Genomic DNA, 25,948 nt, shown 5'->3' on the forward strand with positions numbered 1-25,948 from the left:
CGAAATAGGTGCAGACGTAAGCCATTCGGCCCCTTGAGCTAGCTCCACCATTGAATAAGATCATGGCTGATTTGTTTGTATTTTTAATTCCACATTCCATCTACTGCTGATAACCTTTGATCCCCTTGCCTAGCAAGAATCTTTCTACCTCCGTCTTAAAGATATTCAATGACCCCGCCTCCACTGCCTTCTGAGGCAGAGAGTTCCAAAGTCTCACAACTCTAAGAGAAAAAAATTCTCCTCATCTCTGTCCTAAAAGGGCGCCCCCTAGTTTTAAAACAGTGCTCCCTAGCTCTGGACTCACCCACAAGAGGAAACATCCTTTCCGTGTCCAGCTTGTCAAGACTTCAGGATCTTATATACTTCAATCAAGTCACCCCTCACTCTTCTAAGCTCCAGTGGAAACAAACCCAGTGTGTCCAACCTATCGTCATAAGACAACCCATTCATTCCAGGTATCAATCTCGTAAACCTCCTCTGAAACACCTCTACTGCATTTACATCCTTGGTTAAATAAGGAGACCAAACCTGTACACAGTATTCGAGATGTGGTCTCACCAATACCCTGTATAACCGAAGCAAAACATCCTTACTTTTATGTTAATTTCCTCTTGTAATAAAGGATAGCATTCCATTAGCTTTCTTAATTACTTGTTGTACTTGCATACTAACTTTTGGTGACTCATGCACTAGAACACCTAGATCCCACTGCACCTCGGAATTCTGTAGTCATTCTCCATTTAAGTAATACTCGACATTTTTATTCTTCCTGCCAAAGTGAACAACTTCACATTTTCTCACATTATACTCCATCTGCCAGATTTTTGCCCACTCACTCAACCTATCCATATCCATCTGCAAACTCCTTATGTCCTCTTCACGACATATTTTCCTACATATCTTTGCGTAATTTGCAAAATTAGCTACCATGCCTTTGCTCCCCTCATCTAAGTCACTGATATGAATTGAAAAAAGTTGAGGCCCCAGCACAGACCCCTGCAGGACTCCACTCGTTACATCCTGCCAATCAGAAAACCTGCCAATTTGCATGTGGCTCAGACAATAATTCAGAGATTATTACCTTTGAGATTCTGCTTCTTAATTTGGTGCCTAGCTCCTCATACTGACTATGCAGAACCTCTTTCCTAGTTCTACATATGTCTTTGGTACCTACATGGACCACAACAACTGGATCCTTCCCCTTCCACTCCAAGTTCCTCTCCAACCCTGAGCAGATGTCCTGAACCTTGGCAACAGTAGGCAACACAGCCGTTCGGACTCTCACTCTTTGCTGCAGATAACAGTGTCAATTCCCCTCACTACACTGTGCCCTACTACCACTACATTCCTATTTGCGCCCCCCGCTTGAACGGCTTCCTGTACCATGGTGCCATGGCCAGCCTGCTCATCCACCCTGCAGATCTTGTCTTCGTCCACACAAGCTTTGAGCACCTCAAACCTGTTTGACAATTGCAAAATCTGAGGCTCCTCAACTCCTGTCTGCTCGGTCCCTTTACCTGCCGCACTCATAGCCACGTCCTCCTATCCCTCACTGCTGGCCAAAACAGACAACCCTATTCCATGCAGCGTGACTGTCCTCTGGAACAAAGTGTCCAGGTATTTCTCCCCCTCTCTCACGTTGCGCAGTGTCTGCACTTCCAGATCAATAATCCTGATCCGGAATTTCTCTAGCTGCTTACGCTTTCTATAACGTGTTTGTCCTGGATCACCTTGGCATCCAAAACCTCCCACATTTCAGAGCTGCAAGTAACATCTGTCCTGCCATTGTTACATAATTAATTTAGAATAATTCCTACCTATACTGCAATTTACTGTGCTTACTAAATGCTAATACTACCCACGAATAAAATTAAATATTATATGATTCTTAATTGCACCGGTATGTGTTTTAGGTATTTACTTTAATTATTTTAACATTTTTATTTTAACTAGTTTATTTTATATTTATTTTTATTGTATTTTAATTTTAGTTCTTTTTACTTATAGATCTACCTTGACTCCTGTGTCCTAACTTGGCTAATAACACAATGTTCCTTATACCAAGCACTTACTGGCCAATCAACTTACTAGTTTCCTGTGATGTCACAGTTCTTTTTTATATCTCAGTTTTTACTCAGTTTCTTCAGCAGTTGAGATGCTGTTCCCCACTCCTGACTACCTCTGTTCAGCTCCCATAATTGCTATCACAATGTTCATCCGGTGAGAGGTGAGTCAGACACTATCAGTTTTTTTTTGCAATGGAACTAACTGCCACTTAATGTCATTCTGTCCAATGACCGATTCCCACCGAATGGGGAGCAGATTTAGGCAGCTCCTGATACTTAAAGGTTGCTTCCTGATAAGAGTTGAGCACTCATACAACTCTAGCTAATGACTATTTTCCCCTTCCTCCCCTGGCATCTCTTCTGTTAGATCCCAGATTCTTCAGAAACCACGGGGCAGAATTTTACATCCCGTGGGTGGGCGCGTGCCAACCTGATCGGGCATAAAATTGTGCGAGATGACATCGGGCGAGCGTCCCAACGTCACTGCGCACTCATGTGATATTTTGCTTAGCAGGCGTGCACGGCAGTCGAAAGCGCACCTGCCAACAATTAAGTGGGCAATTAAGCCCATTTAAGGCGCAATTGAATGCGATTTTTCGTGGCCCGTCTAACCTTAAGGTTGGCACCCAGGCCAATCAGCCAGACGGCCTTTACATTTTTCGTGAAACCTCATCCAAGGGCGGGACGAAATCTCTGTTAGGAAATAAAATAAAAATAAAAATCTGGGGACAGCATTTTTATGAGGTATGCTTTCAGGTGCTTGATTGTGCTGCATGGATATTTTTTCCAGCTTTATTATGCTTTATTTTATTATTTGCTGGTCTGCAGCTCCGAGGCAGCTATCTGCCTTCAGGGAGCTCTCTCGCAGCACTCACTCACGCCTGCGGTGATGTCATTGCCACCCACTTTCCGCTCCCACCCGGGCAGCGCTGAGCTTTTCAGCACGCGTTTCACACTGGCTGGCCGTTAATTGGCCAGCCAGCGTGAAATCGCGGTCAAGGGCCAATCGTGGTTGCGGGACCGTTTCCTGACTGCTCCCGGGCCGGCCAATCGCGCACGCCCGATGAGAGGAAAATTCAGGCCCATTTTTCTTCAAATATTGAATGATATTTGCAAGTTTTGACTTTCAGACATCCTCTAATCACAAAATATCCTCCCAAATTGTTTTCTGCAGGTTCCCCCTTGCTGGCACAGAGCCACAAATCATTTTTGCTGTGGTCTCTGAATAAACTGTCAGAATTGGGTTCAGAGATAACTGGAGAACAAAAAGAATCACAGTACCTGTTCCTGCATCAGCTCCTTCAGCTGGCTGATCTTCTCACTGTCCTCTGGATGACTCACTATGTACTCCTTTTGGAAGAATGCCTGTCAAAGGAAAAGAAAATTGTGTATTTGACCAGACATTTGGCAACACTTGTGACAAAAACAAAGTGGGGTACAGCTTCTGCTTTGGACAAAATCAGAGATCCAGGTGCAAATTTTGCTGCTTTTGAGGAGTGTTTTTTCTCCCCCACCTCAGTTTCTGCTCAAACTCATTTGCATATTGCTAAACAATTTTGTGCAGTTTGTTTAATACAGCTGAAAGTGGGTTTATCACAAAAAATAAGCATTTTAATCCGAATATCAATCCACCTGTGAGTACGCTGATTTTAAATTACTGAAAATGACTTTTCAAAACTTTACAAAACCATTTGCTAGTTATATTAGTATAATCAGTTCCTTAGTAAGGTAAAGAAGCTTTTAAAATCTTTTAAAACATATGTAATATTGTCTTTTTGCCCAAAAGAGCCAGCTTAATTTTTAGACTCTCCTTAAGGCCCACAAATGAACAAAATTAGCAGAACCTTGCCATGGTGATTAATTTGACCGGTGGTGGGGGGGCGGGGGGCATGGCCAGTTTTGGGACCAGATTCTAGCATGATATTTTTAAGCCAGTACAAAAGATTGCAGAAACTCAACTTGCGCTGGATGTAATTTATGCGTAAAAATCTGCGATCCTTTGCTCTGGTTTGGCCAATTCTGGGCAAATTGCACAAAGAGAAACAGCGCAACTTACTGCATGCTTCAGGCCAGTATATCTAACTTGCATTTTCACAAAGGTACTTAGCAGCAAGATCTGATCTAGTCATGTACTTTTTTATTGAGTTAAAGTTGCTTGCCTTCTAAGAATACAATCTTCTGCAGATATTTTCATGGTGGAATTGCACAGCTCTTCACGTTTGTTGGTTTGGTTAGTTTAATTCTTTACTGGTAGCTCAATTTACACAGATGGGGAGGTGGGGAAACGTGTGTGTGTGCGTACACATATTCGAACACTGGGTTCAAGCAGCACGTGGCACCTGCAGGAGGATAGCATTGATCTCCGAGCTCCGCATCAAACCCCTTTGACTCTCATGGGTACTACTGTGTTCAACAAACAAAGAGACTATCTATTCTCTTCTTTGGATAATGAAAACAGAAAATGTTGGAAAAAACCTTGAGAACAGCGCAAATGTAAAGTCAGTCAGCCACCAAGCCCTTGTTTGAAAACTATTACATCTCTAACTTTTCCTAGTTCTGATGAATTGTCACAGACCTGAAATGTTAACTTTATTTCTCTCTCCACACAGATGCTGCCTAACCTGCTGAGTTTTTCCCAGCATTTTCCATTTGTATTTCAGATTTCCAGCATCCACAGCATTCTGCTTTTCGATCCTTTTTGGGTACTCATTCACTGGCTGCGTAACTGTTACTATTTAATATACTTATTGAATTGTAAAAAATGCCTCGATTTCAGCATGGGTCTGTACAATCCAATATTAGATGACTTTGATAGATATTACATTACTGCATTTGTTAAAAAATTTATAATTTGTTCAATACTTATGGATAAAAACAATCCCTTTAACATTAAGGAGACTTCTCTATTCATTAATAGGGTAGGATCGTCACAAAAATGTGTTTGGTACACCTTCTTTAGTTTGAGGGAAATTGAAAAAAAAGGATCATACTTGTCAGAATGAGGGCCAGCAGTGGGACTGTGCAATGACAGGAGGCCTAACATTAATGGTTACAGCGAGCAGCAATATTGCAGTATAGTTTGCTGACCATTAAATTACACTGACCCCTGTTGAGAATGAACACTTTCCTGATTTATTTTTACACACAGCACCAAAATCTCTCAGGGCTGTACAACACAGGTTGGATACAAAGCTCCATCTGCTTGGTCCAAAACCAATACGAGCAGAAAGCACTCTACTTTTTTCCACCCCTACATCAGCCGTCCCTGTGTCCTACTTAACCGAGGTTGCCCAGTTGTGCTTTATTTTCAGTAATTTTGTGCCACGCGCTCATGTTTGCGAGGAACTGGGTCTAAGAGACATTGGCCCTTGCATTCAGCAGAGAGAAAGAACTTCTATCCCATTGGCCTGAGCTGGATTAAAATCCAATCGCCAGAGGTGAAAGGGCAGTGTGTTGGATCACAGTATTGCTTAGACCACCTAATATCTTTTTCTTAAATCTCATAAACTGACAGAATGGGATCTACAAAATCTACTTTGTAGATTCTGTGTGATTCAGCCAATCTGCTCTCTGTGCACATTTTTTGCTTGAAATGCAAACGACAACAGGCCAGAAATTACACTGCAGGATGGTACTGCGTGAGTGAAATTCCTGTGTCTGATATTTTAAGAGAGGCATTAATTTGATTAGATGATTAGCTCATTAAAATGGTGAATAGATGAATTTAATATAAACATATGCTAAGTGTTTGTACACTAATATTGCAGTGTGATCATCATCATAATCATCCCACATCCCAGCAAGGTCACAATTCACATAACAAGGAATAGATTGAGAATAGTGGAGAGAACAGCGCACATGTAAAATCAGTCAGCTTGGTTTGGAGACCCAGTCATTAATTGCAATGGTATTGAAAAATCAGAAATAGAGACAGAAGTACTGCAGAAATCTCAGTTACTATAGGTGATCAGGGGTGAGATGGCTCTAGTTCATAGAAAAGCAAAGTATTCTGGATACTGGGAATCGGAAATAAAAACAGAAAATGTGGAAACACCATGCAGGTCAGGCAGCATCTGTGGAGGGAGAGAAAATGTTAACATTTCAGGTCTGTCACCAGAACTGGAAAAAGTTCAGAATGATTATTTACAAGGTGTATCAGCTGTCTAGTTGTCCTTCTGCACATGTGCACCCACATAAAGGCCAAGTTCAAAGACCATCCTGCATACTCTAATATGCTCACCTCATTTGCAGCAGCGTGTATGCCCAGACAACCGGCTTGCAACTGTGGAAGGAGAGGAGTGGTGTAATGGGCTGAAGGTCTAAACCCTGGGGGTGTAGGGAGAGAGGCCTGGAACTCGGGAGAGTGGAGGAGGAAGGCCTGGAGCTCTGAAGAGGTGGCAGTGGAGGGAAGGTCAGGAACTCAGTGCAGAGAAAGGGGAGAAGGTCTGGAACTCAAGGTGAGGAGAGGGTCAGGAAATCAGGGAGGGAGGGTCAGGGACTTGGGGAGAGGGGGGAAAGTTCAGGGAGTGGGGGAAGGTCAGGAACTTGTGTGGGGGGATGAAGGTCAGGAACTCATGGTGGGGGCGAGGGTCATGAACTGGGAGGAATGGTCAGGAACTCAGGAAGTGGGGTACCCAAGGTGGGTAAGGTCAGGGATCTGGGGTGAGGGAAAGGTAGGAATTCAGAGAGGAGGAAGGTCAGGGACTCGGAGACGGTTGAAGGTCAGGGAACCATGAGGAGGAACGTCAATCAGGAGGAGGCAGGGAGAAGTAGGAACAATAAAGAAACACACTATAAACTAAAAGGTACAATTTTATATGGGGTGCAGGAAGAGGAATACCTGCGGGTTTACGTAAGTAAGTCATGGAAGGTGGCAAGATAATAGAGAAGGCCATTAAAAGGCTTACAGGATCCTCGGCCCTTCTAATAGAGACACTGTTGTGGGGTGGCCAAGTTGTACTATTAATGATAGAATTGATCTGCAGACATTTCTTGGGTGGAAACGTTAAGTTTATTTACAACATACACAGCAGCAATTACACCTGTGCTTTCAACTCCAACTCTAACTCCACACTGACTGTGGAGGTAGCCTGCGCTACTCTCTTATTGGTTACTATAGATCATGTGATCTCTCCTAACAAGTATTATTCTTAAAGGTACATTACACACTAAATAAAACTTTAATTACTACAGACACAGATTACAAAAGCAAGGAAGTTATGCTAAATCTTAGTGAACACCGGTTAGGCTGCATCTGGGGTACTGCAGCCAATTCTAGACAAGGATTCTGGCAAATTGTCAAGGCCTAGTAAGGGTGCAGAGTTGATTTTCTAGAATAGTACAAAGGACATAAGACTTTAGTTACGTGGCGAGACTAGAGAACCTGGGTTTGCTCTCCTGAAAAAATTAGAGCCTATTCTGCATTCTTACCAACATGCATTATGCGTCATTTGCCAGATTTGACTATTGTAATGTTCTCCTTGTCAGCTTTTAATCTTTCACCCTCAATGAATTTCAGCTCATCTAAATCTCTGCTGCACATATCCTAACTTGCAGCAAATTCCATTCACCCATCACCCCCTGTACTTGCTGACTAACACTGGCTCCCAGTCCAGCACTTCAATTTAAAACAACGCCTTCTCATTGTGAAATTCCTCCATTTATCACTGTTCCTATTTGAGCTAGGTATTGTGAGTGCTGCATGTCCTCTGAACTCAGGAATGAGCGCGCTGTGCACTCTCTGAACTCAGGTGTGAGAACACTACACATTCCCTGAATACAGGAGAGTACTCACGTTCTCTGAACTCAGGGATGAGAGCGCTGCACACTCTCTGTGCTCGGGAGTGAGAGTGCTGCATGTTCTCTGAACTTGGGAGTGAGAGCGGTGTACATTTTCTGAACTAGGGAGCGAGAGTGCTGCACGTTCTCTGAACCTAGGTGTTAAAGCGCTGCATATTCTTGGAAGTCGGGAGTGAGAACACTGCACGTTCTTTGAACTGGGGAGTGAGTGTGCTACGCATTCTCTGAACTTAGGCGTGAGAGTGATGCATGTTCTCTGGACGTAGGAAATACCTTTGTACTCTGTAGCTTAGCATATTCATTTGACCTTTGATGCCATTATATGTAAATAAAGATTTTGGGCAGTAGCCATTTTATACATCACATTGAATTGAGGTATACAACAAAGCAGTCGCCCAATCTGTGTTTGGTATCCTCAATGCAGAGGATTGAATACAGTATACTAACTTGAAAGTACAAGTAAATTGCTATTTGAGCTCGAAAGTGTGTTTGAAAGATGAGAAGGGAGGAGGTGAAAGGGCTGGTATTACAGCTCCTGCACTTGCATGAGAGGAGGTAGAAGTGGGCTTTGGGTACAATGAGGTTGGAAGCTGTGGAGGAAAGTTCTCTAGAGGAGATGAGGTCACCGACAGGTTGGAAACAATTGCTTGATGTTTGTGGTCAGGTCATAGTCCAGGGGGATGTAGGAGGCAGTGTCAGAAAATTGGCATTCAGCCTCCGGTAGGTAGAGGCCGATTTGACAAACGATGCCAGTGTCATCCTTGATCCAATGGCCGGAGGGAAGGTTCAGGTGAACAAGAATTCTGACAACAGGGGAAACGTTCACTGTAGGGTGGAAAGGGAGAGGGGAATCGGGGATGATTGAGTGGACCAGTGTGTCATGAATGGAATGGCCCCTTCAGAATACCGAAAAGTGGAGAGCAGGGAAAGATGTGTTTGTTGGTGGCATCACACTGGAATGGCAGAAATGGCAGTGGAAAATATATTGAAAATGGAGGCTGATGGTATGGAGGGTAAGGACAAAGGAAATCCTATCATTCTTCTGGGAAAGGGGGGATGGGGTGAGAGCAAAAGTGAGGACAATGGAATGGACATGGCCAAGGGCCTTATCAACTTACCAAAACTTAGCTTTACTGTCACACCTCTTTCCTCAGCACCTGTCTCTGGCTCCGACTTATTTAATCTAGATTCCAACTGAAAATCTGTACTGCATGCTTCGGATCCATACATGATTACATATCCTTCCAAAACATTCAATTTTCATCAAACCACTGTTCTCGCCCCATCCTGAGATCTATGCTCAATGCCATACGGCGCTACATGCATACCACTGACTTCTATCTTCAGTAGCACTGATGCACTCTATCTCAAAGCTGTCCTGCTCCACAATTGCATTTCATCCTTTGCCTCATCTGGCACTTTAACAAACAACTAACTTTCTTCTTTCAGGTATCAAGGATCGCAAGCTTCAACAACTCTTGGATACCAAAGTCTCTCCGAATTCTTCTTCTCTTTCATTTCCCTCTGATGTTTTCCTGTCTTCCAATCTCACCCCTTGCTATGTTTTTATGAACCCCTCTAATCTTCTCCTCTCTCACCCTGAGCCGTCAGTTCTGAGCTTCATCCTCTTATGCCTCAATGAATTTTAAGCCTGGCATGACTCTGAGCTCTTCTGCCCCCTTTGCTTCTGATCCTACTTCTTTGGCCAGATGTTTTCCACCTCACAGTGAATGTTTCTCTTGTCGTCAGAATTCTTGTTGCACTTGAACCTTCCCTCCGGCCTATTACCCTCTTTGGATCAAGGGTGACACTGGTACTATTTGTCAAATCGGCCTCTACCTACCTGAGGCTGAATGCCAATTTTCTGACACTGCCTGCTACATCCCCTGGACCATGACCTCACCTCAAACGTCAAGCTATTGTTTCCAAACTGTCAAGGACATTATCACCTCGAGAGAGCTTCCCACCTCACAGTACCCAAAGCCCACTTCTACCTTCTTCCCAATATCCACAAACAGGACTGCCCTGATAGATGCATTGATTCAGCCAGTTCTTGCCCCACAGAATTGACTTCTTTCTTTTTTTTCTCCCTTGTCCAGTCTCTTGCAACCTACATCTCTGACGCTTACTAAGTCCACTGCCCCTTTTAAAATTTACAGTTTCTTGGCCCTAGCTGTCTACTCTTCACCATGGACATCCAATCAATCTACACCCCACCCCCACCCGCACCAGGATGGCCTGAGGAGTCTCCACTTCTTCTTTGAATGGAGGTGCTAAGAGTCACCATCAACCAACACCCTCCTTCACCTGGCTGAACTTGTTCTTTGACTCGACTCACTTCCTCCAAATAAAAGGTGTTGTTATGGGAAACTGCATGGGTCCTTACATGCCTGCCTTTTCATGGGATATGTGAAAGCTTCTTTGTTGGAGGCCTACTCAGGACCCTCCCTCCTCTTTTTCTGATAAATTGATAATTTATCGGTTACGTTTCCTGCATTCGTTGGAACTGGAAAGTTTCATTGACTTTACTTTCAATTTCCACCCTTCTCTCACCTTCACAAGGTCCATTTCCAAATCTTCCCTCCCCTTCCTCGACTTCTCAGTCTCCATGTCTGGGGATGTGCTATCATTCACTATAAGTTCTGAAGAAGGGTCATACGGATTCGAAACGTCAACTCCGCTTCTCTCTCCACAGACGCTGTCGGACCTGCTCAGTTTCTCCATCATTTTCTGTTTTTGTTTCAGATTTCCAGCATCCGCACTAATTTGCTTTTATCAACTATAAGTTCGCTGACTTGCATAGCTACCTTGACTACACTTTGTCCCACTCCTTTTCCTGTAAGGATTTCATTCCATTCCTCCACCTTTTCTCCATTGCATATGCTCTGCTAGTACAGCCTTCCATAGAGGTGTTTCTGATGTCTTTTTCCTCAACCGAGGATTGTCCTCTGTAGTTGGAAGGGCCCCCAAATATGTCCCTTCTATTTCCCACGACTACTGCGCTCAGCCCTTCCCTTTTCAGAACCACGATAGGGTTTCTTCACCAGTCTCCACATTTAATGGATGCCATTTCTGCCGCCTCTAGTGCAATGACACATTAAACACATCTTCCTCTCTCCTCTGCCTACAGCATTCTTTATGGTTCCTCCTTCCCCGACACCCTGCTCCACTCCTCAGTCACCCCTAACATACCCTCCCCTTCCCATTGCACCTTGCTATACAAATACAGGAGATGCAACATATGCACTTAAGCCTCCCAACCTACTAGTCAGATCCACAAACACTTTCCCTAGCTGAAACAGTGATTTACTTGTACTTCTTTCAATTTGGCACACTGTATTTGCTGCTTACATTGAGAAGACCAAACAGAGATTGTGTGATCTGGCAAATGAAGCTTAATATGGGAAAATGTGAAGTTGTTCACTTTGGCAGGAAGAACAAAAAAAAGAGTATTACTTAAATGGAGAACGGCTGCATAATTCTGAGGTGCAGAGGGATCTAGATGTTCTAGTACATGAGTCACCAAAAGTTAGCATGCACGTACAGCAAGTAATTGAGAAGGCTAATGGAATGCTATCCTTCATAATGAGAGAGATTGAACATAAAAGTAAGGATGTTATGCTTCAGTTATACAGGGCATTGGTGAGACCGCACCTCGAATACTGTGTACAGTTATGGTCTCCTTATTTAAGGAAGGATGTAAATGCATTGGAGGCAGTTTAAAGGAGGTTTACTAGATTGATACCTGGAATGAATGAGTTGTCTTATGAGGAAAGGTTGGACAGACTGGGCTTGTTTCCACTGGAGTTTAGAAGAGTGAGAGGTGATTTGATTGAAGTTTACATGATCCTGAATGGCCTTGAGAAGGTGAACGTGGAAAGGATGTTTCTTCTTGTGGGTGAGTCCAGAATTAGGGGGCACTGTTTTAAAATTAGGGGTCGCCCTTTTAGGACAGAGATGAGGAGAATTTTTATCTCTCAGAGGGCTGTGTGACTTTGGAATTCTCAGCCTCAGAAGGTGGTGGAGGCGGGGTCACTGAATATTTTTTAAGCAGAGGTAGATAGACTCTTAAACAAAAACAGAAAATGCTGGAAAAACTCAGCAGGTCTAGCAGCATCTGTGGAGAGAGAAACAGAGTTAACGTTTCGAGTCCATATGACCCTTCTTCAGATAGATAGATTCTAGTTAGGCAAGGAAATCAAAGGTTACCGGGGTTAGATGGGAATGTGGAAATTGAAACACAAGAAGACCAGCCGTGATCTTATTGAATGGCAGAGCAGGCTCGGGGCCGAATCCTGTTCTTATTTCTTATGTTCTTATGACTGATTTGCAGAATACCTCCATTCAGACCCCAAGTGTGACTCTGAGCTTCCAATCACCTGTCATTTTAATTCTTGCCCAATCCCACTCTGATCTCAGCCTCCTACATTGTTCCAATGAAGCTCAATGTAAGCTTGGGGAACAGCACCTCATCCTTCAACTAGGTATTTTACTGCCTCCCAGACTCAACAATGAGTTCAACATTTCAGATAATATCCTCTGTTCCCTTTTTTTGGACGGCAGCTGATGATTCTGCTATTCCCATTTACACCTCCTCTAGGCCCATCTTTTGTTTCTTTACTTGTGTCATTACCTTCTTCTTTTGCCTTGCACCATCAACCCTTTTGCCATTTAATCTCTTCTGCCTGCCACCCTATCACAGACCTTCCATTTGTTCTCACCCTCATTACCCTGCCTCTGTACTTGCTTAAAACATGTTACATCTCTAACTTATTCTAGTTCTGACAAAAGATCATTGACCTGAAATGTTATCTCCATTTCTGCTGTTTCCACTGTAAGAAGTGAAAGTTGTGGTTCAGGTTTGCGAAAGTAACCCAGGGGAGCATCAATAGTTTAAATGAAATACAGAATGCTGTTTTCTGTAGACAGGTGTGTAAAAATTGACCAGTTGACCAGCATACATTGCAAAGAGCAAAAGGTTTTTCAAATTAAAGTAATCTGTTAAAAGCTGCAGGCTGTTTCCTTACTGGTAAACAGAGGCTTGTCTGTATTAGGAAATAACACTTCTAAGGCTGTGGAATGTTTAGCAAGAGACTAAGGTTGTAAAATTGGGTTGAAATGAATAAACAGACATTATTCAAAGCTATGGGCAGCACCTTCCGGTCATCGAGTGGGGGCGAGGCCCGCTTGCCGACACATAAAATGACACAGGGATAGGTCGGCCGTGCGTCCTGACGTCACCCCGCATCATTTAGATTTTCAGTTTGACGATCATGAACATAGTTATGGACATGTCCCAACTCATGTGACAGTGTCACATGAGGGGACATGGCAGGGAAATTTTTTGATAACCTGTATTGAAAGTTTTAAATCGGAGCCGATCTCCCTGAGGTAGCACTTTTCCTCAGGCAGATCTGTGCGCTCTTTCGCATGCGCAAAAGAGTGCACTCCTGGCTGAGGGAAATCCCCCCCCCCCACCCCATCGCATGCGCTGAGCGCTTCCTGGCAGACGTCATGCTGGGCGGGCCTTAATTAGACCACCCACATAAAATGGCGGCGCACACCGCCCCCCCCTCCCCCGAATGGGGGGGCACTGATCGGAAGGCCGCCCGCCCGCATGCGCCTGCCCGCACCCACTCCCGCACTTCCCCCCTGCCAACGGGGGGAATATGTTGCTCTACGTTTTGCTTTGATGCCAAGTAGGAACTTTGGTAAGACTTCATGTATGCCATAAGACAACATGTCTGTTAGCTAACTTAAGTGTTTTAAAAGCTGTAGATACTGACACAAACTGATGATTATAGATAATGTCAGAGTTTGTCTTCTTTTGAAACTAACTTCGCAAGAATACACGTTTTTATGTACTTTATCAGATAAACTCTGTCTCCAAGCAACAACTTGTAAAATGTGAGTAATTTGAAGGATTCAGATTATTTAATTATATTGTGATTCTGAAATATGTGACACCAAGAAAGGAAGTTGCTGTTGTTATGTGTTAATAATTATCTTAAAGACATCTGCAGCATCCACGTCTGATGGAATTACTGAAGGAAATTTAAAACAGATCGAGATTTAAAACAGATCAAGGCAGTCCCAAAAACTCTAATGCTTGAACAAAGAATTACATGACTCATTGGACAATTGTAGTTTACCTTGGATTTAAGGTGGATTTCAATAGGACAGCATGAAGCCGTCAACGAAACATCCTACCCACTTTGGAAAGAAAGGTATAAAAATCATTACAAAGAGTGATTCGATGCATTTTTATGGGCAACTTGATCAGTTACTGAAGGATATGACCATCAGGTAGTTGACTGCTCTCTGGCTCATCATATCTATAACTCCTTCTAATGTAGTTGTGACTAACAGGTGTATTGTTAACAGGTATTGTATTGTTCGTGGGTATTCTTACCAAACCTAGCAAAGACATGAGTGTTTGATTTGGGCTTTGAGTGTTGTCCGAACAGTAGAGTAACCTGTCAGGTGTAGAAAGTTATTTCTTACACTACAGTTACTGCTTAACCTGCTGAGTACTTCCAGCACTTTTTGTTTTTATTTTGGCTCTGGTTGTATCCGACTGTAAATTCAAGCCTGCTTGAGCTTATCCTTACCTCCTGGTATCTGGCTATTCCTCCATTGACGGCTGCATCTATGACTCCATTTAGACACATGCTAAGAAGATTAATGTTGGCGTGCAGCTGCTTGTGTTGGTATTGGCTGATGAGAGTTCGCAGCTCCTGGTTCTTGTTCTCCACAACATAGATGGCATTTTCCAAGGGGCTCACCTCCAACTGTCACAAATTAATGATAAAGCATAGCAACATTAATATGGCATCGTACATGGTAAAAAATCTCATGGTGCTTCCTTAGTAGTTTTAAGGAGTACCATAAAAGAAGAATGTGGTCGAGAGGGGGAGAAATTTAGGGAGGGAATTCCAGAGCTTAAGGCCTAGGCAGCTGAAGGCACAGTGGTCGAGCAATTAAAATCTGGAATGTGCAAGAGGCCAGATTTGGAGATATCTCTGAGAGTTGCCGTGTTAGAGGAGGTTACAGAAATAGGGAGAGGTGTGACCTTGGCAGGATTTGAACACACCTGAGTCATATCCAATCCTCATCCAACACACATGATTGCTAGACTGGGGGTTGTGTCACTGGGTGGCCATCATGGGTTGTAACCCTGGATGCTTCTCCCTGTCCTAATGCAGAGCTCGCAGAACAGTTGCTGGGCCAGTTAGCATCAGCCAGTGGAGAACAACACACAAGCTGGGAGTCTGACAGGGGACTGCCTGATTTTAATAATTCACTGGATGGTGTCTTCACCATGTCAGGAAAATATAGTGGAGAAATTCAGGAAAGAAAGGTGAGTGAGAAAGTTCCATTGAGGTTTGTAAGACAATAAAATGATGTAGAAGCAGTAAATCTGTAGCACTACTTTGAACTAAACAATAACATAGGAGTACAAGAGGTTCAACTTAGCAAATAGGAAATCTAGAATGAATATGTTCTTCATATAAGAAGTGATAAGCACGTGGAATGGACTTTTAGTGCGGCAGTGGGATGCAAAATCATGAAAATATTTAGGAATTGGGGGGATTGTGAGGCTGATAAGTTGAGATAAAAATTATCAATATAAGATATAGGTGGATCACATGCCCTTCCTTATTTGTAACTGATCATGTGACAGCAAAGACCAGGAGAAGTGTAATGACATGGTGTTGTGAGTTAGAGGATGGGGTTGATGATGCTCTGTAACATCCACACACTTTTTATTTATTCATTTTAGTCATCCACACAATTTAGTCATTTGTGGGATGTGGGCATCATTGGCTAAGCCAGCATTAATTGCTCATCACTAATTGCCCTTGAGAAGGTGGTGGTGAGCTGCCTTCTTTAACCGCTGCAGTCCATGTGGCGTAGGTACACCCACAATGCTGTTAAGGAGGGAGTTCCAGGATTTTGACCCAGTGACAGGGAAGGAAGGGTGATTTATTTCCAAGTCAGGATGGTGAGAGGCTTGGAGGGGAACTTCCAGGAGGTGGCATTCCCATATGTCTGTTGTCCTTGACCTTCTAGATGGAAGCGGTCCTGGGTTTGGAAGGTGCTGTCTAAGGAGCCTTGGTGAGTTCCTGCAGTGCACCTTGTAGATGGTACACACTGCTGCCATTGTGAGTCGGCGACGGAAGGAGTGAATGTTTGTGGATGGGGTGCCAATAAAGTGGGTTACTTTGTCCGGGATGGTGTCAAGCTTCTTGACTGTTGTTGGAGCTGCACTCATCCAGGCAAGTGGAAAATATTCCATCACACTCCTGACTTGTGCCTTGTAGATGGTGGTTTGGGGAGTCAGGATGTGAACTACTCACTGCAGGATTCCTGGCCTCTGACCTGCTCTTGTGGTCACAGTATTTATATAGCTAGTCCAGTTCAGTTTCTGGTTAATGGAAACCTCCAGGATGATGTTAGTGGGGGATTCAGCAATGGTAATGCCATTGAATGTCAAGGGGCAATGGTTAGATTCCCTCTTGTTGGACATGGTCATTGCCTGGCATTTGTGTGGTGCGAATATTACTTGCCTTTTGTCAGCCCAAGACTGGATGTTGTCCAGGTCTTCCTGCATTTAGACATCAACTGCTTCAGTATCTGAGGAGTTGCGGATGGTGCTGAACATTGTGCAATCATCAGTGAACATTCCCACTTCTGACCTTATGATGGAAAGAAGGTCATTGATGAAGTAGCTGAAGATGGTTGGGCCTAGGACACCACCCTGAGGAACTCCTGCAGTGATGTCCTGGAACTGAGGTGATTGACCTCCAACAGCCACAACCAACTTCCTTTGTGCGAGATATGACTGCAATCAGCAGAGAGTTTTCCCCTTGACTGCAGTTTTGCTAGGTTCCTCGATGCCACACTCGGTCAAATGCTGCCTTGATGTCAAGAGCAGTCACTTGCACCTCATCTCTTCAGAGTTCAACTCTTTTGTCCATGTTTAAACCAAGGCTGTAATAAGGTGAGGAGCTGAGTGGCCCTGGCTGAACCCAAACTGGGCATCAGTGACCAGGTTATTGCTAAGCAAGTGCCACTTGTTGGCACTGTTTATGACCTCTTCCATCACTTTACTGATGATCGAGAGTAGACTGATGGGGCGGTAATTGGCTGGGTTGGATTTGTCCTGCGTTTTGTGTACAGGACATATCTGGACAATTTTCCACATTGCCAGGGAGATGCCAGTGTTGTAGCTGGCATCTGGTGGGTTGTGTAGCTGTGCCACTCTCAGGTGCTGCTGAATTACCAGCAGGCACTTGCAGAATTAAGCTCATCCAACTGAGTATCTGGCCCAAAGGGAGATAGGTGATAAAAAAGGCCTTTACTAACTTTTTTTTATACAGATCAGTCAGTTGCCCCCAGCTTCACCATTCTATGCTTTCTTAACATGACATGAATTGGGGTGGCATAGCCTGATCCACTGGGTTACAGGTCACAGAGTGCTAGTATCCCAAACTGCACTGCCCAAACTGCAAGACTCTGGCCTTGGTCATACCGCCGTGAGGAAGGGATCTGTTTTAGTGTCCTTAGCCCCAACCCACCACACCAACCTAGCTGAGATCAGCCAAGTCAATACAGACTGAAGTTCTGCAACCTTCTTAGGAAAGCTGGAAAGCAGCCAGGCAAAGACTGATCTAACTTCCCTTCCTGAGTGAGGCCACCTGGCTCCTGCACTGCATTTCTCCACAGCAGAAAACTGTGCATCTCTCCACCTCGGGTGCCGTGCATTACTTTATCAGTGCTGTCTGCTGTTTTTAGATACAATCATGGCAAACTATTCAACTCGAGGAACATCATAGCTGAGCTTGATCATGGACCTCGATGGATGTTTGTAACATGAGTGGAGGTACAGAATATTGACTGAAGATTCCCCCGCACCTTCCCCAGGGGTACTGAGGCTAATTGTAATGCCTCATCATTACCCCAACTTTGATTAGCTAACTTTGCATTGACTTCGGGTATCAATAGCAGTGCCACTGCAGGCAATGTTTCCACTGAGACACTGTGGGTCTCATCGCAGGTTCAGCTGGGCATTCCTACACCTGGGCAGCTCCCAGGGATGGGTTAGAGTTGAGATCAGGCAATACGCCAGGCTTTCTGTTGAAACATGTCTAATCTCTCCAATTGACTGATATGAAGGTTCAATGGTCCTCTGAATTTTCCTCTCTTGTTCCTCCTAAGCTCCAAAGACTCTATCCTATGCACTTCTCTCTACATCCTCACTGTTGAAGTCAAGACTGGTCATTTAGGTCCCATAAGTTTGCCAGCAGTTGGGTTAGATTAAAATGAAGAAGACATTGTGATGAGTTTCGATTTCAGAGAGAAGTGTGTAGGATGGAGTATTTGGAGGTTACAGGGAACAGGAAAGGAAAGTTCAGAGTTGCACTGAGCCTAGGATTATCAGTCAAATGGAGAGATTAGACAACTGGTGGAATTTAATGCTCACGGTGGTGGGCCCATCCACCGGCTGCAGAGCCAGTAGCAATCTTTCCACAGCCATTCTAAGTCCTCACCCTCTAGCCCAGTTTAATGCCAATTAGGCACATACCTGGCTGGCGATGGGGTTCTCATGATGATCAAAGGGAATTTCCTGCCTCCAAGCGGCTGGCCAATAAGAGACCGGCACTCTCCAGTACCGGCAGCGCCATCAGGAGCAGTGGCCATTGGGGTACTGTAGGAGACCCAGGCTGCTCTGGAGTGAAGATATGTAAGGTAGCCTTGCCGGAGCCTGTTGGGGAGACCACAGTAAGGTGGGGGCAAGGGAGTTAGTTTCAAGGGCAGGTAGGGGCCTTCATGTGTGGGTGGCACTTGCTGCTGGCAGGTCTTTCTGTTGGGCAGAATTCTCCCCAGTCCACCCCCCACCCCGCATCACCACCCCCACAGGCTTACCTGCCAGGGTTTACCTGTAGGTTTGCCCACATGGCGTGGCCCCACATGCTGTTGGTTGAATTCCAGCATCGGTGGCATGAAGCCTTCAAGTGGCCACTTGAGGGGTTCAGCTGGCTTCTGGATGGGAAGGCTTTCCTTTACCCTTCCCACCACAGACAATAGGGGGAGTTGGGAACATCATGCACCTTCCTGCCCCATTATATGGGACCCCCGCCTCACAGCCTGCCTCTATGGGGAGCATTAAATTCTACCCAACCTTTCCAATTCTAATTTAGGAGTAATTCAGAAAAGGAAGAATGTGCAGGGCTACGGGGAATAGGTAGGGAGTGGCACGAGGAGAATTGTTTCTTCAGAGAGCCAGTACAGACACGACAGCCAAATGGCCTTTTTTTGTGCTGTTACCATTCTATAAATGGGATCTGACTGGTCAAAGTCAATGGAAATTAAATGGGTTGTGGTGTTAAAACCCATTTAAGAGTGATTTGATCCCAACAATTTCTCACCACATAGGTGACATTAAACTTATCCCCTCAGTCTTTTCCCGCACTTCGAAACCCAAACTTCTCATCTCCTTCAGTATTCTCTGCAATATTTTGCTTTTACATTCTCAGCTAGGCATCATCTCATAGTTTCTTCTCCAATTACCTCACCTTTTCCTTCTACTCTTCTGAATATCATTAGAATCCTGTGCAAAGGGGCCTCAGTCTTTTGCATTAATTTAAACATTTCCTGCCAGGGCTGTGTTTGAGGTATTGAAAGATCCAAAATGGAAATAATGAACTCAAGTGGAGGTGGATTCTATGATTCAATAGCCTCATTAAAGGAACAGCTCTGGAATGGGACTGGTTCACAATTCACTGTCTCCATGCGATGACAACACAGGTCCATTTGGAAACAAAAACAAAAAGCAGGATCTTACCACCTCTCTCTTCTCTACTTCAAACCAGCGGGAGATTCCAGGCAAGCTGTGTGTAAGCGTCAAGGTGGTGCGTTCAATCCAGAGACTCTACAGGAAGATAGAGGGTGATACAAAACCATTACTGCCACGAATTATTACCCAGTATCTCAACTCTGTGGTTCAGTATTCACACAACACTTGTCACCCCAGCACTCAAGTAGGCCCAGTAATTTTCTCTTCTACACAGGTCCCAGAACCTCACTCACGCACTTCCAGCGCTAATTATTCCAGTCTGCATAGCTGAAGCTGCTGTTTTCTACAAATTCTGGAGACAACTTTAACCTAACTTGTTGATGGGATCAAATGTAATGCTGGTTTCATACACACTTGACTTTGCTGTCCACTGAAGTGGAGGGCTGGCTGTAAAGCCAGTGCCCCAACCAATCCAGTGGGTTTCTTACAAAAGCAAAATATTATAGATGCTGGAAATCTGAAATAAAAACAGAAAATGCTGGAAATACTCAGCAGGTACGGGGACATCTATGGAGACAGAAACAGTTAACTTTTCAGGTCTATGACCTTTCATCAGAACTGGGAAAAGCTAGAAATGTAACAGGTTTTGAGCAAGTGAAAGGGGGCAGCAGAAAGGTGGGAAGAAGAACTAAAGGGAAAGTCTGTGATAGGGTGAAAAACAGAGGAGATTAAATGACAAAAGATTTATGGCGCAAGACCAAAGGGAGTGGCAATGGGACAAGTAAAGGAACAAAAGATGTGTCTGGAAGAGGAGTGAATGGCCGGGTCCTGAATAGCTGCCAATCGAAAGCAAAGTCAAGGAAATAAGAGGGAAACAAGAGGAATAAACCAAACCAGCAAAAGAAAACAAAACAAAATGGAGATGGAGGTTATGATCTAAACTTGTTGAACTCATTTAGAGTCCAGAAGGCTGTAAAGTGCCCAGTTGAAAGATGTTCGTCGAGCTTCATTGGAACATTGTATCAGGCCAAGGCGCAGGAAGGTCAGTGTGGGAGCAAGGTGGAGAATCAAAACGTTAGGCAGCTGGAAGCTGGGGGTTATAATGGTAGACTGAATGGGGATGTTCTGCAAAGTGGTCATCCAGTGGATTTCTTGTTGGGCGAGAATAACCCCCTATGTTTCTCTATGAATCTTCCAGTATATTTTTCTCTTCTAAGTGAGACTCCTGTTGAAAGAATTAGTTTAGCAACATACATATTCTTTTAAAAGACAGAAAAGCTGGGTTTTGAAGCTGATACCTCGTCCAAAGGCACTCAGTGATCGAGGGACCCAGCAATCAGGAAAGGACAGCCCACTGAGAGCCACCCCTTGCCGCCAATCCTCCTCTACCACGACCCCCACCCCATGAAGCCCCCTCCCCCCATCATTCACCTAAACAGAGCTGCTGGCTTCTGTTTGGTCAGCAGCTTTCAACGGCTAGGACCTCCGCCCAGAGTCCTTGATCCCAAGGAAGGCCCATCACTGGCCTGTCAAATACCTGAGTGGAATAAGATGCGGCGGGGCCTTCCTTAAAAGAGGCGACAAGGGACTCTTGCTGGCTCTGCAGCCAGTGAATGAGACTCCAGTCGCCTCCACAAGAGTCCATAAATTCTGTTTCTCCCTCAAGAGATGCTGCCAGACCTTCTAGATGTTTTCAGCTTTTTCTATTTTTATTTCATATTCTCCAACTTTGCTGTTTCACAGACACCTTCCAAGATTTTACAAGTGCATTTCATCTATGGCCACCTCCACCTGATGGACTCCATCAGTAGGCATCATCACTGTTTCTTGTGCAGCATTGTCTTGTAAACTACAAGTATCAATTTCCTGCTGCAAAGAGTAGGCCAACTGGAAGAGTGGGAGAGGCTATTGGATTTGTGGCTAATGTTAGTGGTGCACACTATGCTCACCTTGAACTCGTTCTCCTTGTCCTTTGAGCCTTTATGAAAGGGTCTGTCATATCGAAAGCGGCTGACGTTGTTTACGCGGTAGAAGCTCTTGATTCGGTCTGGAACCCTCTCCATCTGGAGAACTTCCACATTCTCTGGAATTGGGCACACTGCATAAATCTGCAGATCTACACACAAGGTCAAAGAAAATGGCACAGCAAAAACTGGTCCTCTCCATCAGCTTTCACAAACAAGGTCCACCTTCATCTGCAGGATAATCACTATATCCTCTGGTTAATGGACAGGCAGTATTAGATTATTCAGGTAAACATTGGTTTGGTTAGCAGTTATACTGCAGATGCTGGAAATCTGAAATAAAAACAGAAAATGCTGGAAATACTTAGCAAGTCAGGCTGACTGTTCTGCTGAAAGGTCATTGACCAGAAACATTAACTTCATTTCTCTCTCCACACATGCTGCCTGACCTGCTTAGTATTTCTAGCATTTTCTCTCTTAATTGCTTCATTAACAGTGTTCTTTTTCCATTTTCCCTCTTCCTCTCCAGACAGTGGTGCCATTTGCTGGGACCTGGTTCCATGGACATTTTCAGACCCCGGTGCCTTACCCAAATGGTCTTGCTTCATGTGTACGACTAGTCAGTGAATGTTGACAGGTCATTCTCCATAGAGGGCATCAGAGCTGTGCTCGATTGCCTACATTGGACAGGGATCAGGATAGGGAACCCTGACTTAATTTTCTCTTCCTAGCCGAGGGCAGCTGAGGACAATGGCACCATCTCTATTTTTATCACTGTTGCTGAGATCAGCTGACTCCACACAGCCTGGAAATTGGACCTGGAAACCTTCTGGGCTGTTATGGTGAGCTATTCACAGCCCTAACCAGCTCAGTCATTGGGGAACCTGCTCAAGGTGCAAGGATACACTGTGCGTCAGACTGCAGAATGGTTTCATCTGGCTGGTTGAGATGCTGCATGGCAATGGCTTGTGGGAATTCAGTCAGCATCCTCTGCTGAAAGGCCTCCAGCCTCTCATAATCGTGACCACGGCACACAAACTCCTTGTTCTGGGGTCAGTGGAAAAAACAAAGAGGAAGAGTCAGACTGAAGAAACAATCAACAATTATTTAAAGGGATAAAAGGATTGGCAATCTTAAAAATATCTAAAGAAACATCTAAAATATCTAAAGAAACAGTCCACTGGTATCTAAAAACAGTAAAAGCATTTGGCTGGAATGCTCAATACAATTGAATTATCCAAATATATATATATATAAATTATAAAAAGTCTGTTAATTATTATGCTGTGCACTTCCTATCCACAAACTTCACTTCCAGCTGTCATGATTTTTGGTTTTGTTTTTATATCAGCATGTACCACTGAAGCTGCCAATGCGCACAGTTATAATGGGAATCTCCTCTGTAAACAGCTCCCACTGATGCTACAGTCACAGGCTGTTGACACCAGGTGGCTCTGAACTCCAACGTCATTGTGTATGTAAACAGAACTAATATTTAGCAACTTTGTGGACAATGCCATGGCCAATTTATTAGTACACAAAAACAAAGATGGTGGGCACTGCCAAAGACAAGGTGAATGTCACACTATGTAAATCAATGAATTCCTTTTAAGTAGGTTACCTCAATAGAGCGAGTTATCACCTCACAATATAGTGAGAAAAAGAAATTTGATCCAATGTGTGAGAAGGCCAGAGACAATATAAATTGACAAAACACTGCATAACGTGCAGCACATTAGTCAGATTCTACTGTGGGCTGGGATTTTTCTTGGGGATAAGCAAATGTGGTGAAGAAAATGTGTATCCATCCCTGTAAACAAATTATTCTTAAAAATTGCAAATTAAAAATGTAATTTATGTGCTGCCCATTTTTCATGAAAAGTAACAGCAATTAGCAAATTATTAAAAAATATAATATCCTTTTAGTTCCCTTTTATCAGCTAACAGGTGTGGAGACATGGCTGATGATTGATTTCTTGCTTGTGTTTGCTGCTGTCCTGTTCACTGGCTTTGACCAGAAAGGCAGCTTGTAACTGGGACCCAGGAATATGGGCAGATGAATTAAATTCCTCCAATACTGCTACAAAGTTCAGTTCCTTCTTCCTAAGAAGTGCTTTTTCCTTTAATTTCTGCACCCTCCCTTTTCTCCACTCCTCTACGGAAGGCTCCATACCTTGCTAGGGTACATGTTCAGTGGCACGGCTACCCTCTGATATCTGACCTAGTGACCAGTCTCTATCTGTGAGCACAGATGACTCACACATGTGGATGACGGGTGAAGAAAGGATGGCGATAGGGGGCTTGGAACTTTAACTAATGTTTCCCTTCCTCGTCTGAGTGGCTGAAGGCAACTGCTGTGCTCCTTTCGCCAGCCAGCTGAGGTCAACAAAATCACCAATAGACTGGGGATTTAACTTGGGCCTGTGTGGCTCATTATCATTCTACCCAAGTAGTTTCAGGATATTTATCACATGTGAGTACAGATCAAAAATAAAGCAAACTGCAACTGCTGAGTTAGAAGTGAGCCATGAGGTGGAGAAAGGGGATCTTGCATTTCTATGGCCCCTTGCATGACCTAAGTATGTGACAAGGGACTTTACAGCCAATGGATTTTTAAAATATAGTCACTGTTGTGACGTTGAATACACAGCAGCCAGTACGTGCACAGCAAGACTGCGCATAAGCAATGTGATAATGAATAGATAATCTGCTTCAAAGATGTTTAATGAGGGAAAAATATTGACCAGGACACAGAGGAGAACTTCAAATAGTGTCACAGGATCTTTTACATCCAACTAGGAGGGCAGATGGGGCATTGATTTAATGGCTCATCTGACGGATTGCACCTCTGACAGTGCAGCACTCCTTCAATGTTTCACTGGAATATCAGCCTAGATTGTTGTGCTAGTGGAGTGTTCCATCTAGATCCCTTCTCCCCTCTCAACTAGGTTGCTCATGTTTTGAAAATGTGCTATGTAGAATATTAATTTGTAATGTCATCTGCTGGATATATATATATATATATTTAACTTTTTTAAGATGACATTTTGGCCTAAACAAAGGACACTGGTCCACAGCAGCTCCTAAGTTGCATTTGTAAAGGCCACAAGTCACTTTATGGAGACACAGAGTCTATGGAGCTCTCAGAGGCAATGGCTAAGCTAAGCCTCAGACTGAAAACAGAGAAAGGTCGGCTCTTACTTATAAAATATACTGGATTTAAACTAACAGACAGAGACTGCTACAGAGACAGTAGGGGCAATAGTCTCATCCACCTCTCTCTGAAACTTCTTTCAAAAAAGCTGAGACCTGTTTGTGGTTTGAAAACCAACTAGAAGACCTCATTGTTGCAAATTGAGAATTCTTAAAGGAGGATTCCAACTCAACACCGCAGTCTTCAAGAGAAAAGAGAATCAACCAGCCACAACTGCAGAGTGACTGATTCAGTGAGAAGCCAAAGTACCAGCAGCCATCATGGAAAGTGACTCTCTAGCTGTGAACAAGCATTCAGACAGTCCATGATAAATTTTTCTGACTTTATCTTTTTTTACTTGGTCAAGTTCTAACATCTGATACTCTAAAATTTTATTTCTTTTTATGCATGCATGGGGAAGTTGGGTGTGTTTTTTTGCAGTAGTGGGAACTTGGACATATTCGTACATTTTAAACCTTTTTGCTAATAATTTCTGTATCTTTACCTGAATTTCAGTAATAAAACTCCTTACTTGTTAACTCAAGGAATCTGGCTGGCTCAATTCTTACACCGAGCTGTACACAGTTAAGTACATATTGAATTGGCAATATCAATTTTTAAAAATATTCAAACTCTGTTATAACCAACCCAGAGTGGAACAAAGAGAGGAGTCAGTTCACCCTCCCAACCTAGTCATAACTTTCAGTTACGAAACTGTTAATTAGTTCGACATCACATGTGCACAGGATGCACACAGCCCTTCTAAAAAATATAACATTGGCAAAATGGACAATCCCTGGCTGCCACACATACCCAGATTTCTGGATGACCACTTTCAAAACCAGAGGTGGGCTGGACACCCAACACTACAGCAGAAACCAACTATTGGGGCTGTACACCTGACAGTACAGCAGAGATCAGGGCTTGGGAGGAGTCAATTTGTATGTCTCTAAGTGAGCGTCTCCATGTGATTCTGATGCTGTGCTGTTCCAAGTGTGTTACCTGGTTAGCAATACCACTTTGAAGTAAGAATTGGCATCTCGGGCCTGACAAACTTTCACTGTACTAACCATATATAACCACTAGAGGACAGTCTAACCACATGGGCGATGAAAGGAATGGCATT

At 43.9% G+C, this 25,948-nt stretch overlaps 1 protein-coding gene across 1 annotated transcript in view; it reads right to left on the reverse strand.

Moving 5' to 3' along the window:
- The window catches only part of dock3 (dedicator of cytokinesis 3), a 1,472,428-nt gene that overhangs the window by 100,019 nt on the left and 1,346,461 nt on the right, over positions 1-25,948 (reverse strand). Inside the window, exons 41-45 of the mRNA XM_078543841.1 lie at positions 22,535-22,676; positions 21,615-21,781; positions 19,714-19,800; positions 14,477-14,656; positions 3,348-3,431 (exon numbers count right to left, since the gene is read on the reverse strand). Of these exons, the coding sequence (XP_078399967.1) occupies positions 3,348-3,431; positions 14,477-14,656; positions 19,714-19,800; positions 21,615-21,781; positions 22,535-22,676 (660 nt within the window). The remainder of the gene's footprint in view (positions 1-3,347; positions 3,432-14,476; positions 14,657-19,713; positions 19,801-21,614; positions 21,782-22,534; positions 22,677-25,948) is intronic.

Source organism: Cetorhinus maximus, chromosome 6 (assembly GCF_964194155.1).
Source record: "Cetorhinus maximus chromosome 6, sCetMax3.hap1.1, whole genome shotgun sequence".
Taxonomy (NCBI): Eukaryota; Metazoa; Chordata; class Chondrichthyes; order Lamniformes; family Cetorhinidae; genus Cetorhinus; species Cetorhinus maximus.